Source organism: Mustelus asterias, chromosome 6 (assembly GCF_964213995.1).
Source record: "Mustelus asterias chromosome 6, sMusAst1.hap1.1, whole genome shotgun sequence".
NCBI classification, from domain to species: Eukaryota; Metazoa; Chordata; class Chondrichthyes; order Carcharhiniformes; family Triakidae; genus Mustelus; species Mustelus asterias.
The window spans coordinates 138,570,884-138,590,074 of NC_135806.1; the positions used below are offsets into that span (position 1 = coordinate 138,570,884).

General features: G+C 43.8%; 1 protein-coding gene across 2 annotated transcripts in view; it reads left to right on the forward strand.

Moving 5' to 3' along the window:
- zfyve28 (zinc finger, FYVE domain containing 28) overlaps window positions 1–14,140 on the forward strand; it is a 191,415-nt gene extending 177,275 nt beyond the window's left edge. The window contains exons 14-15 of one of the 2 annotated variants that reach the window (XM_078215171.1): window positions 4,684–4,803; window positions 13,509–14,140. In XM_078215171.1, the coding sequence (XP_078071297.1) occupies window positions 4,684–4,803; window positions 13,509–13,553 (165 nt within the window). In that variant the 3' untranslated portion in view covers window positions 13,554–14,140. Of the gene's footprint in view, window positions 1–4,683; window positions 4,943–13,508 lie in introns of those variants that run through there. The other variant, XM_078215172.1, reaches the window with a different exon arrangement.
- Window positions 14,141–19,191: the final 5,051 nt, after the last annotated feature.

A 19,191-nucleotide genomic window follows, 5' to 3' on the forward strand; every position in this document is an offset into this window, starting at 1 on the left:
TAAATAGTACACTGAATGATGAAATTCACCAACAGAACAATTCATTTTCACTTGATCTATGCTCATGCCCTTATCCCTGGCAGTGCTACTGATTGGAGTTTGGAGAATAAGATGATAATCTGGTGACATGACATAGCTTCAAAGTCCTATTGATTATGGTTCTTGACGAGCAACCTCGAGGTCTCAATCAAAGTCGGTGGTGTGGTAGACAGTGAGGAAGGGTGTCGTAGTTTGCAGGAAGACTTAGACAGGTTGCAAAGTTGGGCCGAGAGGTGGCGGATGGAGTTTAATGCGGAGAAGTGTGAGGTAATTCACTTTGGTAGGAATAACAGATGTGTTGAGTATAGGGCTAACGGGAGGACTTTGAATAGTGTGGAGGAGCAGAGGGATCTAGGTGTATGTGTGCATAGATCCCTGAAAGTTGGGAATCAAGTAGATAAGGTTGTTAAGAAGGCATATGGTGTCTTGGCGTTTATTGGTAGGGGGATTGAATTTAGGAGTCGTAGCGTTATGTTGCAACTGTACACAACTCTGGTGCGGCCGCACTTGGAGTACTGTGTGCAGTTCTGGTCCCCACATTACAGGAAGGATGTGGAGGCTTTGGAGAGGGTGCAGAGGAGGTTTACCAGGATGTTGCCTGGTATGGAGGGGAGATCCTATGAGGAGAGGCTGAGGGATTTGGGATTGTTTTCGCTGGAAAGGCGGCGGCTAAGAGGGGATCTTATTGAAACATATAAGATGATTAGAGGTTTAGATAGGGTGGATAGTGATAGCCTTTTTCCTCTGATGGAGAAATCCAGCACGAGGGGGCATGGCTTTAAATTGAGGAGGGGTAGTTATAGAACCGATGTCAGGGGTAGGTTCTTTACCCAGAGGGTGGTGAGGGATTGGAATGCCCTGCCAGCATCAGTAGTAAATGCGCCTAGTTTGGGGGCGTTTAAGAGATCCGTAGATAGGTTCATGGACGAAAAGAAATTGGTTTAGGTTGGAGGGTCACAGTTTTTTTTTTAACTGGTCGGTGCAACATCGTGGGCCGAAGGGCCTGTTCTGCGCTGTAATGTTCTATGTTCTATCAGCTTTCATCATAATGTGAGGTGTGAATTTGAGCCAATCAAACCAGGAATTTTTGGACTAGCATCAGACGATTAGAGATTCTAGATTGGTTTAAAAACCCAACTGATTTACTAACGTTCTTCAAGAAAGGAATCCTAGTAACACTGCCCAGTCTCACCTCCATGTGGATGGCAGTCTCGCTCTACACTCGGGGAGGCGATGGCCGAGTGGTATTATTGTTAGACTATTAATCCAGAAACTCAGCTAATGTTCTGGGGACCCGCGTTCGAATCCCGCCACGACATTTGGTGGAATTTGAATTCAATAAAAAAATATCTGGAATAAGATTCGACTGATGACCATGAAACCATTGTCGATTGTCGGAAAAACCCATCTGGTTCACTAACGTCCTTTAGGGAAGGAAATCTGCCATCTTTACCTGGTCTGGCCTACATGTGACTCGACCACAGCAATGTGGTTGACTCTCAACTGCCTTCCAAGGGTAACTAGGGATGGGCAATAAATGCTGACCAGCCAGTGACGCCCAGGTCCCACGAATGAATAAAACAAAACGCTGGTTCTTGATGTCCTCTGGGTGACCGGGACGGATAGTCAATCCTGCCTTGCAATTGGTTGTTACATCTAACAATACAGTTTTAAATTGGAATTGTGAAGATAGTGTAGTTTGGGCAAGGTGGAAGGAGGGAGTACAGTGATTTCTTCTGGTCAATCTTAACATTTTCAATATAGACAAATGAATAGAATGAAATATATAATGAATTTAGTGAATTTAAAATGATAAAATAAACTGGCAATGCCAAACGTAATCTGGTTAGGGTAGAACTATCCCTAGGAGCGCTGGTGGTTTCCACCTCAGTGCCCTAAGAGTGATGGGTCTGTGCCTTAAGAGTAATGGGTTAAAAAATTGCAATATGTTGGCCATAATTTTGAAAAGTTTTCTGGATCAATAAATTGCAAATAGAGGTCCCAGATCCGTCATTTTAATGTCAGTTGTGAGAAGGTTACTCTGATCTGTCAGCAACGACCAAGTGACAGAGCACTTGGACAATTATGAGCTGATCAGAGGCAATTAGCATGGTTTAGTGATGGATAGGTCATGCTTATCTAATCTGGTGAAGCAAAGAGATCACTAGCATAGTGGATAGCAGGAGCTGGTCCACGGCGCTGGTCCATGGATGTTGTCTATATGGACTTGTAGGAAGCATTTGAGAACATTCTGCATAGGAGATTATTTACAAAAATCAAAACAAACAGAATTGGAGGTAACCTTGTGACATGTGGTATATGGGATCACACCGGATATACAGTACAGAAACAGGCCATTCTGGTGTTTATGTACCACTCAAACCTCCATCCATCTTTCTCCCATCTAAGCCGACCAACATAATGATTCATTTCCTTCTCCTTCGTATCATATAGAATCCCTACAGTGCGGAAGCAGGCCAAAGAGCATCTTACCCAGGCCCTATCCCCATAGTGCAATGGATCTACCATGGCTAATCCGCCTAACCTGCATATCTTTGGACTGTGGGAGGAAACCCCCGGAGTGCCAGAAACCCATGCATTGAAAAACAGTCAGTCAAGGCCGGAACTGAACCTGGGTCCCTGGCGCTGTGGGGCAGCAGTGCTAACCACTGTATCACCGTGCTGCCCTATGATTGCCTAGTTTGCCTTTAAATACTGCAAATACTATTCACTTCATCCATTCCCTGTGATAATGAGATCCACATTCTCACTACGCTCTGGGTAAAGAAGCTTCTTTTCAATTCCCTATTAGATTTCTTGGTGACTATCTCATATTAACGGTCTCCAGTTATTCTCTTGCCCTTTAGAGCAAACATTTTCTCTAACCACTCCATCGAAACCTCTTAGAATTTTGAAGGTATCTATTAGCTCAGAGAGAGAGGAGACCCAGCTGTGGATCTGGAGTCACATGTAGGTCAGACCGGGTGAGAATGGCAGATCTCTCACATTCAAGGGCTTTTGTGAACCAACAGGGATTTTTTACAACAATCAATGATCGTTTTGTGGTCACCATTACTGAGACTAGCTTTCAATTCCAGATCTTTATTAATTCATCAAATTTAAATTTATTTGGTGGGATTTGACCCCATGTCCTGAGAGAATTGATCTGAGCTTTTGGATTTACTACTCCAGTCACATTACCTCTACTCTACGCCACCTTCTGTCTCATTATCTCCCCCAAAAGACTGAGAATGCTGGGTCATTTGCTGTTTTCCAGACTGAGATTTAGATTTCTGTTAGTTAAGGTCATTAAAGGGTGTGAAGCAAAGGCAGCTAAAATATCAGGTTGGAATTGCAGATCAGCTGTGGACTAATTGAACGTTGAAACAGGCATGAGGGACTGAATGGCCTACTGTTGTGTTTCTTGGTGTGTCTGCACGTGGATGCACAGTTCACTGTTTCATAAAACAGTTCAAAACATTTGTAATTAACTAGCTGTTAAATGGTGACATCTTTGTAATTTGCTGGAAGAATGAACAAAGGAAATCTTCCCCCAGTGTCGTCAACGCTCCAGCAAAACCGTTCCAATCTTCTTGCCTCTCGCCTGAGCTGTGTCTTGGTGAAGTGTCAGGAACCCTACCAATTACAGTCTGTATCTCACTAGTTTGAACCTCAGGCAAAACTAAAGGCTATAAATACAAGGTAATCAATAATGAATTCAGGAGAAACTTCCTTGGCCAGACAGTGGTTAGAATGTTGAACTTACTACCATGGAGGGTAGCTGAGGTGACTGACATTTATTTGTTTATTTGATTTATTATTGTCACATGTATTAACATACAGTGAAATGTATTGTTTCTTGCGCGCTATACAAAGCATACCGTTCATAGAGAAGGAAACGAGAGAGTGCAGAATGTAGTGTTACAGTCATAGCTAGGGTGTAGAGAAAGGTCAACTTAATGCATGGTAAGTCCATTCAAAAGTCTGACAGCAGCAGGGAAGAAGCTGTTCTTGAGTCGGTTGGTACGTGACCTCAGGCTTTTGTGTCTTTTTCCCAAAGGAAGAAGATGGAAGAGAGAATGTCCGGGGTGTGTGGGGTCCTTAATTATGCTGGTTGCTTTGCCAAGGCAGCGGGAAGTGTAGACAGAGTCAATGGATGGGAGGCTGGTTTGCATGATGGATTGGGCTACATTCATGACCTTTGTAGTTTCTTGCAGTCTTGGGCAGAGCAGGAGCCATACCAAGCTGTGATACAACCAGAAAGAATGCTTTCTATGGTGCATCTGTAAAAGTTGGTGAGAGTCGTAGCTGACATGCCAAATTTCCTTCGTCTTCTGAGAAAGTAGAGGCGTTGGTGGGCTTTCTTAAGATTAAGACGTAGATTGATTTAAGAGGAAGCTGTTTAGTATTTGAGGGAGAAAGGAATAGATGAATATTCTAATGTGTAGATGACCAGTGTGGCACATAAATGCTGGCATCGACCAGTTGTGGCCAATGGCCTGATTCTGTACTATATATTCTGTGTATGAACTGTTTATGTCATGTCTTCACTTGAAAAATGTTATGGGAACCTCCAGAACTTGGCTATCGACCTTTGGTTTCCCCCCTAAGTTTATGAAGTTTAAATGCCTTTTCATTTAACAGATCTTCTGCTCACGTTGCTCTTCTCATTCTGCTCCCTTACCTCGATATGGCCAGATGAAACCAGTCCGGGTCTGCACACACTGCTACATGTTCCATGTGACACCCTTCTACAGCGACAAAGCAAGTATCTGATAACTGCTGAGTGAGCTGCCGGATTCCGGCATGCATGGACTAGTTCAATATGATTGCAACTGACAGTTGGATGCCACCCGCTGGATGCGTTGGCGTTGGCATTGTTTATTTTTAGTTGCAATGGAAATTTGGATGAACTTTTCTTAGAGCCAATCAGGTAGTTCTGAAGCTGTAACTCCAAGTGGAAATTTTTGTACTGACCTTTTTAAACGCATTTTGATAATGAGCTGCTAAAAGGAAGTACTGAGCTTCCATAGCTGTTCCGCTGTGGTATGGTCTTCCACAAGTTTGTATTGGAGCTTAAAAATATCCTGAACTAAAGGAAGGCACTACAGGGGTGTTGGGGGGAGAGGGTGGGTCGTGGGATCTATCTGGAGACCGTGCGATACGAGACCTCTTCATGTTCCTACTGTGGTACACTGATAGTTCACGTATTAGTGATAAAAGCAATTACTGCGGATGCTGGAATCTGAAACCAAAAAAGAAAATGCTGGAAAATCTCAGCAGGTCTGGCAGCATCTGTACGGAAAGAAACGAGCTGACGTTTCCAGTCCAGACAACCTTTGACAAAGGGTCATCTGGACTCAAAAAGTCAGCTCTTTTCTCCCCTTACAGATGCTGCCAGACCTGCTGAGATTTTCCAGCATTTTCTCTTTTGGTCATGTATTAGTGATGTTCATCTAATCACAGCAGCAATGTTCCAGATCTTTGTTGGCGATCAGGACAGATTCTTTGGAAATTCTATCTGTATTGCTTAAGCAGATTCAATGCCATCATCTGTTGGAACAGCAGCAATGCCGCGGTTAAAATTGCTTTCAGCAGAAGCCTCACAATTTGAATGTTAAGTGACGCAGGATCTGTATCATTTTCGTTCGACATTTTGACATTCCTGTTACATTTTTACAGTCAATTTGGATCTCTCTTAGTTTTGAGGAGCAAGTGATGGCATTTTCTCCTGTGTGGTGGGCTGGTACAGCATGGCGATGAATAGATGCCCACACCGCAAAGTTCTCGATCTCAGCTGTGCTGTTTTGGAAACATTGAGCATCAACAGATACCAACCACCTCACTGGTAGAGGGGTCAGAGGCGTGGGCGAGCTTTAGGTTTGTCAATGGCAACTGCTGCACACAACTTGGGTAAAGGAGAGAAACACGTGTCAGTATAATTGAAGAGTTTGGAATTACATTAATGAGTTATAGATGTTGGGTAGCTGCTTCTGTGTGGCTGTAATATTTAAATGTATAATTGATACACACAGTTCAGATGCACAATTAATGGTTAACTTGACATCACCTGGGACCTTTACATATATAACCATTTGCAGAAATTGCAGCTTTTTTCTTTCAGAGAAAAGTACTAATACCACTTATGAGACCCATACTGCGAGAATGACTCAACACTAACAGCCTAAAGTGTGGTGACGACAGTTTTGTCTTTATTAGTTAAAAATTGATCAACTTCCCTCTTCCCACACCCAAAGTGTTCTTTCCATTGCCCCCTGAAAATGTTTTCTCTTGGCCAAGTACCATTCCATGGTCATTGATTCGGTAACTCACCCATGCCACTCTTCATTTAAGCTGGTGCTATGTCTATACATGGATGGCATCACATTAAATCTCAATTCCACTTTTGACTGTTTGCCACCAAACTTTACAAGAGGAGTTTCCTTTCCCCCTCTTCCACAACCTAAGCTCTCCAGTTGAAAGAACAACTGTTGCATTCCTATTGTGGCTGCTGCAGGCAAATTCAGCATAAGCCCTGGAACCTCTGCCCTGCGTGGTTCAACAGTACTCTGGGCAGTGCCTTTGTCTATTAGGCCATTCAGGAGCCTCTAGTCTGGGTGGTCAGTCTTGTTCCATGTACTTCATATCAAATTACCACCTTCATATCTAACTCTATTTTTTTATATGTACTGTAATTTCTGTTGCAAAAATAAGCAAAATGGTTGACAGAAAAGTGACATTGACTTTAGAACGGCCAAAGAACCTTGTAGGAGCTAATTACAATATAGTAAACAGTGATCAGTTTTAGTTTTGACTGAGAGCGCTGTATCAATTCAGTAAATGAAGGCTAAAATAATTAGAGTGGAAAACTGACATCCATAATGTTGGAAGTTAAAGACGTGTTTGCTAGAAAAATAGTTAGTGCGATACAATCAGTATATCCTGAAATACTAATGGTAGTTCAGGATTTTAATCTCTGAAAGTTGCCTAACTCCTTTTTTCAAACATGTCTGTATGGTCTTGGCTGCGTTTAGAACAAAAATGGCAGGCGGAGAGAGAATTTTCAGACACATTTCCCACAGGATTGTTGGAGTTCTAACATTTATCACCGTGTAATAACTGTGAAAATGGCCACTTTCCTCCCCACCCCTTTATCATAAAAACTTCGAGTACATTATCCCAAAGTAAATGTTAACACATTTCCAACCTTTCAGCTATGTTTACATGCAGTTTGCTGGCAATGTAAAAGCATCTATTCTTCAGGAGTGCAGGACATTCTGTTTGTTGTGTTGTGTGGTTTAGCAATGGGAGTTTGAAAATCTGATTGCCCAATCTTTGTCCTCTTTTCCACTCTCCTCATTTTCCTTCTCTGCATGCTCCAAGAGAAACAGCACAGACTAGTATGTTATATGTAAATATTTTTGTCTCTTCTGCCACAACCTTCCCATACACTCATCAGTTTCCATCAATTAACCTACAATAGACCTAGTCGTGAGGTGAGGAAAACCCCTTGGTGGGAGAGCTTTGTGAACCAAAGGCCATTTGTTTGTGAAGAATATCAGTGCGAGATCTTCTCCACTTGATATTAAAACTTTAGCTGAATGTGGTTCACCCATTCTTCCATTGCCTCATCAAGGGTTCCATCTCCCCTTCCTCCTGTTCACCTTTCCCCACCTCTGTAAATGGCTAGGGGGTAATCATGGAGACAAGCCAATAGTCTGAGCGGTCCAACCTGTCTCTGATGCTTGCATTCCTCAAGTCGGGTGACTGGGATATGGGGGTTAATTCCGGATACAAAAAAGTAGTCTTATCGCTTCTGTTGAGGCATCAACCAATCCCACTACTCCTGCTTTGTGTTTTAGCAATGTAATTAACTTCACTGAAATGTAGGTGATCGTGACATTGGTCTGAATTAAATCCCATAATTGTGTTGGATCTGGAGGGCTAGATGCTGCTGAACTTATTCCTGTAAACAATCTCCTTGAATTATTGCTGTAGATATAAATTGGTAACAATGGGTTTGCCTGCTGGCAGCTGATGTAACTGCAATTTGGGAATCTCAATTGTTTCCAATACTTTGGAGATCAATAAACCAATTTTGTCAGTGGTGAATTAACAACAGCAAAGTATGGAGCCCGTATTCACCATCCGATATATTCAGCAACACAATAGAAGCTGTGTCCAGTATGTGGTTTCTCAATTCTAAAAGCCTGCCCCATTGAAACCCATATTGGTAAAACCACTTGCTGCCTACTATTCAAAATCACTCTTTAAACTAATCACATTGCTGTGTAACGGGGAGGTTCTCCAGAAGCAGTGTTGGCCTGCTGCTTGCCAAGAAGTTGGGACACATCACACGGTGCTGTCTGATTATTGCCTTCAGTCCCTCTGGAAGCTGAGACACAGCGATTTTCTGTTCTCTGCTCATTTACCACACTTTGGAGCAGTTTTTTTTAAGAACTCTTCCATGTTGCACAGATGCACTTTCTCTATCCCCACTCCCACCCCTATTGGGGTTGAAGTTTCGCTGGGCCACTGTTTTTTTTTTGTCTTTCCCCAAATCCAGCGTTGCGTCATGAATTGAGAAATTAATTGCTTCAGTATTTAATTGGAGAATTTCTTTCTCGGAGTGTTGGTAGTCAGGAATTCCCTTCCCCAGGGAGCAGTGGAGGCTGGGTCATTGAATTAATTCATGGCCGAGTTAGATAGGCTTTTGATGGACAAGGGAGTCAAGAGGAGGCGAAGGGGTGTGTGTGTGGGGGAGGGTGGGGAGGCGGGGGGCAGACAGGAAGGTGGAGTTGAGACCAGAACCAGGTCCGCCATGATCTTATCGAATGGCAGATTCGGCTCAAAGGGCCAAATGGCCTACTCCGATCCATAACTTTGTTACTTGATGTTGTTGGCAGAGGTTAATTTGGGCCATTTCCGAAGTTAGTGAACTGTGCTTCCGACTTATTCAAATACTTCAAGAACAAAGAAACAAATCTGGGTCGAGTACGATGTCTGGCAAAGGCTTTGCATCATTTGCTAATTATTCCAATCTGAATATAATTAAATGCAAATTTTGACTGCTCGTTGTATCTGAGCATTCCAGAGTTGGTTCTGTGTATCGAATAAGTGGTTTTAGTTTTAAACGGTATCATTTATCTGATTGTGTCTTCAATGCCACTTTCCTTTCTACGCCAAGATTCTCGTCTAACAAGGGAGTCGATCTGAGTTGACCTTAAAAATACTCGATGCCTCTGCCTCCACCACTCTGTGGGGAAGTGTGTTCCACAAGCTGACAACCATCTGAGGGAAAATATTTCTCCTCATCTTCAATGGGAGACCCCCTACTCTTAAACTGTATCCCCGGTTCCAGTTTCTCCCTCAAGGGGAAACATCCTCTCATCATTCCCACTGTCACGTTCCATTGGATGTATCACCCCCTCATTGTTTTTTTTTAAGTTTCTCCTTCCACTTCCCGAATCATCTGCTTCTCCTCAGTCTGTTGTTCTGGTGTTGTCCACCATAAATCACTGACTGGGTGAGGCTATTGAAACACTGGGCTGAAATGAAACTTTTACTACCCAGCTGGCAGCCTGAGTCAAGAAATTCTTGAGCTGCCAGAACGACCTTGGTGAATATTGTGTCAAATCGTGCAATTTCTGTCACTCCAGGGGAAAGTGTGCAGGATAGGGTCCAGCCCGCTCACCCCAGAAGTGGGGGGGGGGAGGGGAAGTTAATTGCTATGGGGGGGGTTGTAGGCCAGCCTCAGTTCTCCAGGACTTCATCCCAGTTGTTTTACAAGTTGTTAGGCCTTCTAGCCCTCACTTCACCTAACCCCCATGGTGCCTCATACTATAAATGCTAACCAGTACCTTCAATAGTCCCTTTTTACACTCCATGCTACCTCCATAGACAATCGCATAGTATCCATCCTGGGCAAACCTCAGGAACTGTGTGGCGATGAAAGAAATAAAGTTCTAATAATCTAATACAGCTCTCACTCTTGCATACTTGATGGGGAGTTGGTTAGCTCAGTTGACTGGACAACTGGTTTGTGATGTTGAATGATGCCAGCAGGTTCAATTCCCCTACCAGCTGAAGTTGTTCATGAAGGCCTGCCTTCTCAACCCTGCCCCTCACCTGAACTGTGGTGATCCTCAAGTTAAAATCACCACCAGCTGCCTATGGTCATCTGGGACTATGGCGATTGTACCTTTTACCTTTACTTGATGGTGAAAAAAACTCCCACTTATAAAACCCATTCTGAGCTTTTAAATCTCCTTCCGTGGTTAATTTTGTGTAAAAACAAACTTTTATTTAGACCCCACACCAAAGACAGCTAATCCTTTAACCAACCCTTTAAATTGTCAATCAGTCCGTGAACTTTGAATCCCCTGCTGTGCTAATTTTAGCTTATGAAATTCAGCCATTCACAATGACAATGCTAGCTCCAAGGAAATTGTCAATGAAGAGCTCTATTGAATCCACATGAAGAGATGCTAACTTTTTTCTAACCTGCACCTGTCAATCAAAGCACTCCAGCCCGAATTTTTAACTCTCATGGACAGTTACAGCCTGATTTTTGTTAAAGTACAAAGAATGGGGAGCTTCAAAAATAAACTCAAGACCATGATAGTTATACAGGCCTTATCCACCCTTTAAAGAATGTTTGTGTCTAACCCATCAATTTGTGATGTCCACACTGTGCATTAAGGTCCTTGCAAAGAGGCAAATGGGGTCTATCTGAACTTGGCACTGAGTTCAAATGGTCCTGCTGAGTTTGGGTACTCCAGCTGTGTGAATCATTCCTTGCCCCCTTTCCCCTCCTGACATTGAATGTGTGAAATGGGCTGGGAATGCAAATCCATTTTTAAAGGTGCACAGAGTTCTGTGAAAAATCTGGATCACTCTTCTCGAAATTTTAGTAAAATGTGCCTTATTGTAAATTACAGGTAAATGGACTTGCAAACAAACCATTTACTGGCCTGCAATGCAAAACTTTGCATTCTTTTGTCTGCACTAACATTTGAAATTCCGTCGCAAATTTATTCAACACTGGAAATCTTGCTGCAGCCTCTTGGTTTTATCCAGCGGTTGCAAGCGATACTTTGACGCCTTCAGTGATTGCTGAAGGTGTTGATTCACATAACAAAATGCGTTAGACCCTCCCTCCCTTAGCAGCCCCCCCCTCCCCCTCGCACCGGCACACATGCACTGGCGCGCATGCACTGGCGCGCATGCACTGGCGCACATGCACTCATACTCACCTGGGACTTACCACCTTTCTCCTTAGTCTGTGTCCAGACCTATTCCACCCTCCCCAGCCCTGTCTGAACATAGCCCACACCTCCCCCACCCCTTCTCCATCCAGTCCTGGTCTCTGCGCTCTGTGCACAGCCTGGGCAGATGCTGCCTCACTGATCACCAGAATCTGTCCGGAGCAGTCAGCTTGCAATAAATTAGCTTTATTTAGTCTTCATCAATTTTAACTCATCGCTTCCTCATTGAAACTTTGTTTGAGCTGCTGATTAATCACAGGGTTTTTGGTTATTCGACCAGTCGTATTGACTGCGATGACAGACACTGTCTCTGTATAATGCTGCTGGTGTTACCATCCATGGTGTTTAAGTCAAACATTTGAACGCATGTTTGTGCATCATTTTAACAGCTAATCAATAAACAGTAATCGAGGAAGCATCGTAAATATACTGTCGCCGTCTGCTACTAATTTATTAACTAATGCATAAAAATTGTTAAAGTTCATTTAGCACGAGCAGTGTGATTGAGTATCGAGATCGATGGTCCATGGCTGCTTACTTTTTATCTAATCAAAATGAATAACGGTAACCAGCCATGACTGTTGCATTTGACACTCCTGCATTTAACCAAGTGCTTCAGTGTTGAAATTGGTTGGAGACTCGAGTCCAAAGAAATTTATCCAAACACGCCGTCAGGTTTTGAGTGTCAGGCAGTCCATGTAGTAATCCTGGTGGTTAGTTCCTGATGAAAACACTCGTGTCTCTGGAGCACTCTGCATATTGAAAAACATTCCTACACACCCCGGTTCAATTCTATTCCGTGTGGGCATAGATAGCATCTGCACTGTGCCACTAACTTTACTTTAGTTCATCTCAAAAAATATAACAAAGATTGAAATTGTCGTTCAAAAGCCTTTCTTTTGCAGAGCGTGAAGAGTTTGAAGCTGAACTTTGTGGTGGCATTTGCCTTCTCCACATGCTGGATATTGGGAACAGCTTATTTAATAATTAGCATTGAGCTAAACGTGAGTGCGGCCTGCATTTCCATGGTGGTTCCAGCTGCTAGGTAACATTGTGAATGGGACCATTATGTAAGAATAAACACAGTTGTGTTTGTTATAGCAGCAATGCCACAGGACGTTATTGTAACATTATTCCTAATCTATCCTGTTGCTAGCTCTTTCCTCCTTCCATTTTGTTGATATCCTCTTTATATTCATATTTTCTTCAAATAATTATCCAATTCCATTTTTATCTTTTCAATTCTGTTTTAAATGGTAATATTTGCCTGATACTTATTTATGGTAAAGCATTCCATACTTTGACTTGCTGTATGCAAACCATTCTTTTAACCTGTGGGACGGCCCTCGGCCGCTGCAACTAATTTGCCAACCAGTGGAAACGTTCTCACTCTGACACCTCTTAAAAATAATTTGGAAGCCTCAAGGAGCTTTCCCCGCGACTTTCTCTATTCCGCTGAGAAACACACCAGCTTTTTGAGCTTTTCTGCTTGATATTCTCACTGCCGCTATGGATCTGGTGAACGTGCTAATGATTCTAATGTCCATCTGTAATGAAAACTCACATCGCTGTCATTTCCTCTGGCTCGGGTGGATTTCCGATTTGATGCTGCCATTGCCTGCTGCAGTGGAGAAGGCTCTGAAGCTTGAAGTCACACACAGGCTTTCAGATGCCTAACCTAAACACGCTGCAGTTGCCTAAGCTTTCGTTCCAAATGCAAAGAAGGATATGACATGTCAACAAAGAACAGATTGGAAGGCTCCCTGCCAAACACAATTAACTGACTTCCCTGCGAAGTGCAGGAGGGGATTTGGACGTCTGTGAATTAATTAATTCTGCCCTTTCTTCAAGGGGGCTAACCACCGGAATGCACACTGGTTTCTGTTGATGCTTAGCTGCAGTACTTGCCAATGCTAATCTTCCCTTCACTGCGGCTTTCTGCCCTCTGTCCAGGCTATTGCTGTTTTTCTGGTCACAATCTGTTGCAAATGTTCCAGTTCCCCAGCTCATTCCAAGACTTCCCAAAGTGGGCAAGGGTTTTCCAGTCTCTGTGAATGTGTGATTGCAGCAATAAAGATCTGAGCTGCCAGTTGATGGAATAAAAGGTGTCTTGACCTGTGTGAGACACGGTTCCAATGTGTTGTGGTCGCAATATGTGCTGATTTTTTTTTCTGTGTGTGCAACTTCCCTATTTCCAATCAGAATGAAACAAGCGGTGATACTTCAGCTAAGCTGTCCTCTCTCTGAAATGCCGTATGAACAAAATACAATATTCTTGCTTAAATTACCAGCAATGCTCATCTACCTGTTACTGGCGATGGTGGATCAGATGGACCAGCAGAAGTTTGGACTAATGGCTAATTGAATGCTTCAGAAAAGCCATTGATTGACCACACATTGATGCTATGTGAATCGAGCTTCTACTCTCAGGCTTCACTTGAATACATTGCAATGCATTTTTACTTTTTAGAGAAAAAAATATTGAAACGAGCTTTTTCTAAAAAAAAAGTACAGTAACTTTGATTATAAAATGCACAAGGTTCGGTTTTCTCTGTATAACTTGAATTGTATTTAATGGATTGTAAACTATTTATTCAAGGCTTTCCCTGGTCTCATTTTGTAAGTGCTAATACTGAGATTCACTGAATTAGAATGCCGTATGATGACATATAACTGAGATCTTAAATACAGTAGTTTCATATCTGGTCCAAATTAAATAAAATCTAAAGGACTTTGATGAAAAGCACAATAAATTGTACAGTTTTAATGAATTATTACCACTGGTAAATTGCAGGAGTTAGACTCCAGTGATTAAATAAAATAGTTGACATTTTAGTTGGATGATTTCAGACTTTTGAGTAGATTTCAGGCGCGGTTACGACTTTCCAGGTCCTTGTTGAGTCCTTCCCATCAAATCAAAACAATCAAATAAAGTTGACACCTGGGTGTTTTTGAATCAAACAGGCTGTTGAAGTTGCGCTACACGTCTGCATGGTCAGGTGGACTTGAGTTCAACTGAAAACCTATCCAGGAGGTCAAGAAACCGCTTCCGTCCTCCAGGGACCAGTGTTCGAATCGGGCTCTGGAAATAGTGATTAAAAGATCACATCTCTGTAATGGCTGCTGAGGGAAATGAAAGGCATCCATGTAATCTAAACAAGGTCCCCAGTGAGCATCAGTTAATGGCGCAATATTAGCTTCAATTAGGAAGCTTGCTAGAGCTAAAAGGAAGTGTCACTTGGTGCGACGGAGGATTCTCGGCTGAGGTCGGGGATGTCTGAAATGCTAAGTTTCACCCTTGGCTCAGTTTTTTTTATATAACTGAGGTTGAGTAATGAATGATAAGAGAGCAAAAACCATCCTGTGCTCTAATGCAGCCCACTAAGGGTTTTACAATAAAAGCATTACGATTTAAAGAACTTGCATTTATTTGGAGCCTTTCATAGCCTCAGGACACCTCAAAGTCCTCGAGAAGCAGTGAGTTACTTTGCTTGAAGTAGAATCACTTTTGGAACGTAGGAAATGGGTGAAAACTGAGGACATTTCTTACTCCTTTCGCAGACAGCTCAATACCTCTCTTACCCGTGGGCCATGACTAGATGCACTTTGCACTTAGATCAAGTGCACACCAAATCTGTGTTCTTTGTGTTCAAATAGCAAAAAATTACTATTTATATCAATTTCAGATTATTCATAGCTCAAGCCTGTTCCATCATTCTGTTAAATCACGGCTGATCTGCGCCTTATCTGTATTTACCTGATTTTTTTTCCATATCCCTTAATATCCTTTGCTATATGGTGAAATTGGTAAGTTTTTTTGTGTTCAATAAACCCAGTCTCAACAACTTCTTGCAGGAGAGATCGTGACAACATTGAATGATATCACTGCTGACATCATTCTTGAATAACCTGTTATCGGGGCGGCACGTTGGCACAGTGGTTAGCACTGCTGCCTCACAGCGCCAGGGTCCCAGGTTCGATTCCCAGCTTGGGTCACTGTGTGGAGTTTGCACGTTCTCCCCGTGTCTGCGTGGGTTTCCTCCGGATGCTCCGGTTTCCTCCCACAATCCAAAGGTGTGTGGGTTATGTGGATTGGCCATGCTAAATTGCCCCTTAATGTCCCAGGATGTATAGGTTAGAGGGATTAGCGGGGCAAATATGTGGGGTCACGGGGATAGGACCTGGGTGGGATTGTTGGTGCAGACTCGATGAGCCGAATGGCCTTGTTCTCCACTGTGGGGATTCTATAACTCTTAGTGTTTACTCTAATTTTTACGATTTGTCTCATACTCTTCATTCAATCCATTTTCCAAACATCCATCCGTGAATGTAACATCTTGTAGTTCTGCAGTGTCCTTAATTTGGATTATTGAACATCCTCTTTGTAAAGAAATTGTAGCCTATCTGTGCATTCACCTTTTCTGACCTGCAACCTCTGCACCTCCCACACCCTATCCTCATGCACTTGTGACCAGGACCTTAGAGAAGCGAGGGAGGGAGGCCACTGATCTGTCAAACCTGACCCAGGCTATCATGGAGCAACCTCTACATATCCAGCTATACATCCATTCATTACCTGGGTAGCAACAGGAGCCAGGACTCCGTCAAGAGTTGTCTGCAGTTGGAGCAGGTGCACTGTTACCATCTGTGTTTTACAGGGTATACATAACTCCTGAATGTTTTGCAAGCTGTCTGAGTGAACTTCGCTGCAGTACTGAGGCCGTGCTGATCGCCTCGAGTCACATTTTTGTCGGAGATGTTAATTTACTAATCCAGATGGAAATGAAACACCCCACATCTGAAGCATACTTAGAATCAAACTGTTAGACCCAGCTTGTATTTATGTTACACGCAGTTCTCCTCCCACCCCATTTTGTCAACACATCCTTCAATTCGTTTCTCCCTCATGCTTACCCTTCAAGCCATCTGCATTGTTCTGTCCGAGGCCCAAGCACTTCAGCAATGACCTTCCATCGTAAGGTCAGAAGTGAGCATGTTCACGGATGATTGCAGTGTTCAGTGTCATCCACAACTCCTCAGCTGTTGAAGCAGTCTGTGCTCGTATCCAGCAAGACCTGGACAACAGTCGGGTTTGGGCTGACAAATGCCAGGCAATGACCATCTCCAACAAGAGAATCCAAGCATCTTCCCTTGACATTCAATGGCATGACCAGCATTGAATTCCCCCACCATCAACATCCTGAGGGTTACCATTGACCATAAACTGAACTGAGTCAGCCATATAAATACCATAGCCATTGTAACCTGTCAGATGATGGGATTTCTGCAGTGAGTAACTCGCCTGATTCCCCAAAGCCTGTCTACATCTACAAGATGCAAATCAGGAGTGTGATAGAATGCTCTCTTCTTGCCTGAATGTGTGCAGCTCCAGCAACACTCGGGAAGCTTAACATCCAGGATAAAGCAGCCCATTTGATTGGCATCCCATCCACCATGTTAATCATTCTCTCCCTCCACCACTGACTCACAGCAGGGTGCACCATCTACAAAATACTTTGCAGCAACTCAGCAGAGCTACTTCGACAGCATCTTCCAAACCCGCCACCTCTACCACCTGGAACGACAAAGGCAGCAGATGCATGGACACACCAGTATCACGTGATCAAGTCTTAGTTTCACTTTTGCTCTGAGCAGAGCGCGCACACACAGCTCTGATAGAGGGCTCTCTATGTGGGAATCCTGCTCCTTACCATTGGGGACGTGGGGTGGAGGGTGTTGCACATAGCAGTCCCATAAAACCGTAGGTTGCGTTGGTTCACGGACTCCTAAGATACGTGTGTCTTTTGCAGCCTTGTGGAGTCTGGACCATGCATATGTAAGTTGTTCTCGGCTGCAGCCCTTTTTTTCCTGAAAAATCTCTTTATTTTTGGTTGCACTACAGCACCACGCTCCTGATATTCGGGCACCCGGTGTGGAGAAGGTGGGAAGCAAGGGGGGAGCTTCCTCGTGAACCTGCTCCTTGGCCTAGCCAAGCTGGACATTAAGGGGGCTATCTGTCCTGTGTGCCTGCTCTTCCTCCGCGGCTATATTCACTGCTGGGTGTCCCTGGGATGGGAGATGGTGTCTGCCGAAACCATCAAACCTTCCATGCCCAGTGTACAGCACGGGGACTGGAGTACATTATCGATTCTTTTAATCACACTTTGTTTTGATGTTTTAAATTTATTTTGGGATTCGGTTCACTTTGACTTTTTTTATTCATTCGTGGGACATGGGCAACGCTAGCTGGCCAGCATTTATTGCCCGTTCCTAGTTACCCGAGGGCAGTTGAGCATCAGCCACATTGCTGTGGCTCAGGAGTTACATGTACGTCAGACCAGGTAAGGACGGCAGATTTCCTTCTCGAAAGGACATTAGTGAACCAGATGGGTTTTTCTGACAATCGACAATGCTTTAAGTTGATTAGCGTCACGAGTAGGCTTACATTAACACTGCAATGAAGTTAAAACAGAAAATGATGGAAAATTCTCAACAGGTCTGACAGCATCTGTGGAGAGAGAATAGAGCCAACATTTCGAGTCTGGATGACCCTTCGTCAGAGCTAAGAGCAAAGAAAATCAGAAGAGATTTATACAATGAGGGTGGGGGGCTGTAATTGGACAAAGGGAAGTAAATGGAAATGAAGAAGGGTGAGAAAGATGCTGAAAGTGTCCATTAAGTGATCAGAATGTGTGAATGGCAGAATAGAGGTACATATAGATCAGGCAGTTGCCCTGAAAGGGGGAGGGGTTTGTGGGCAAGATGGAGAAGTCAAAAAATGCAAATGAGAAAGAAGGATGATAAAAATGGATGAATGAGATGAAACAAAACAAAATAAAATAAATGGAAATGGAATGAGGTGGAGAGAGTTCATCATTTGAAGTTGTTGAACTCAATGTTCAGTCTGGAAGGCTATGAAGTGCCCAATCGGAAGATGAGGTGCTGTTCCTCTAGTTTGGGTTGGGGTTCACTAGAACATTGCAACAGGACAAGGACGGACATGTGGACAGGAGAGCAGGGTGGTGTGTTGAAGTGGCAAGCGACAGGAAGGTCTGGGTCCTGCTTGCGGACGGACTGAAGGTGTTCAGCAAAGCAGTCACCCAGTCTGCGTTTGGTCTCTCCAGTGTAGAGTAGACCGCATTGGGAGCAGCGAATGCAATAGACCAGATTGAAGGAGGGGCACGTGAAGCACTGCTTCACCTGAAAGGACGGTGAGCAGGGAGGAGGTAAAGGGGCAGGTGTTACACCTTCTACGATTGCATGGGAAGGTGCCGTGGACAGCGGGTGAGGTGTTGGGTGTGATGAAGGAGTGGACCAGTGTGTCCCAGAGAGAACTGTCCCTGCGGAATGTTGACAGGGGGGAGTGAGGGGAAGATGTGTTGAAACATAGAAACATAGAAAACTACAGCACAAAACAGGTCCTTCAGCCCCACAAGTTGTGCCGAACATATCCCTACCTTTTAGGCCTACCTATAACCCTCCATCCTATTAAGTCCCATGTACTCATCCAGGAGTTTCTTGAAAGACCCTATTGAGTTTGCCTCCACCACCACTGACGGCAGCCAATTCCACTCGCCCACCACCCTCTGTGTGAAAAACTTCCCCCTAACATTTCCCCTGTACCTACCCCCCAGCACCTTAAACCTGTGTCCTCTCGTAGCAGCCATTTCCACCCTGGGAAAAAGCCTCTGAGAGTCCACCCGATCTATGCCTCTCAACATCTTATATACCTCTATTAGGTCTCCTCTCATCCTACGTCTCTCCAAGGAGAAAAGACCGAGCTCCCTCAGCCTATCCTCATAAGGCATGCCACTCAATCCAGTGGTGGTATCATGCTGAGTTGGCGGAAGGATGATCCTTTGAATGTGGAGGCTGGTGGGGTGAA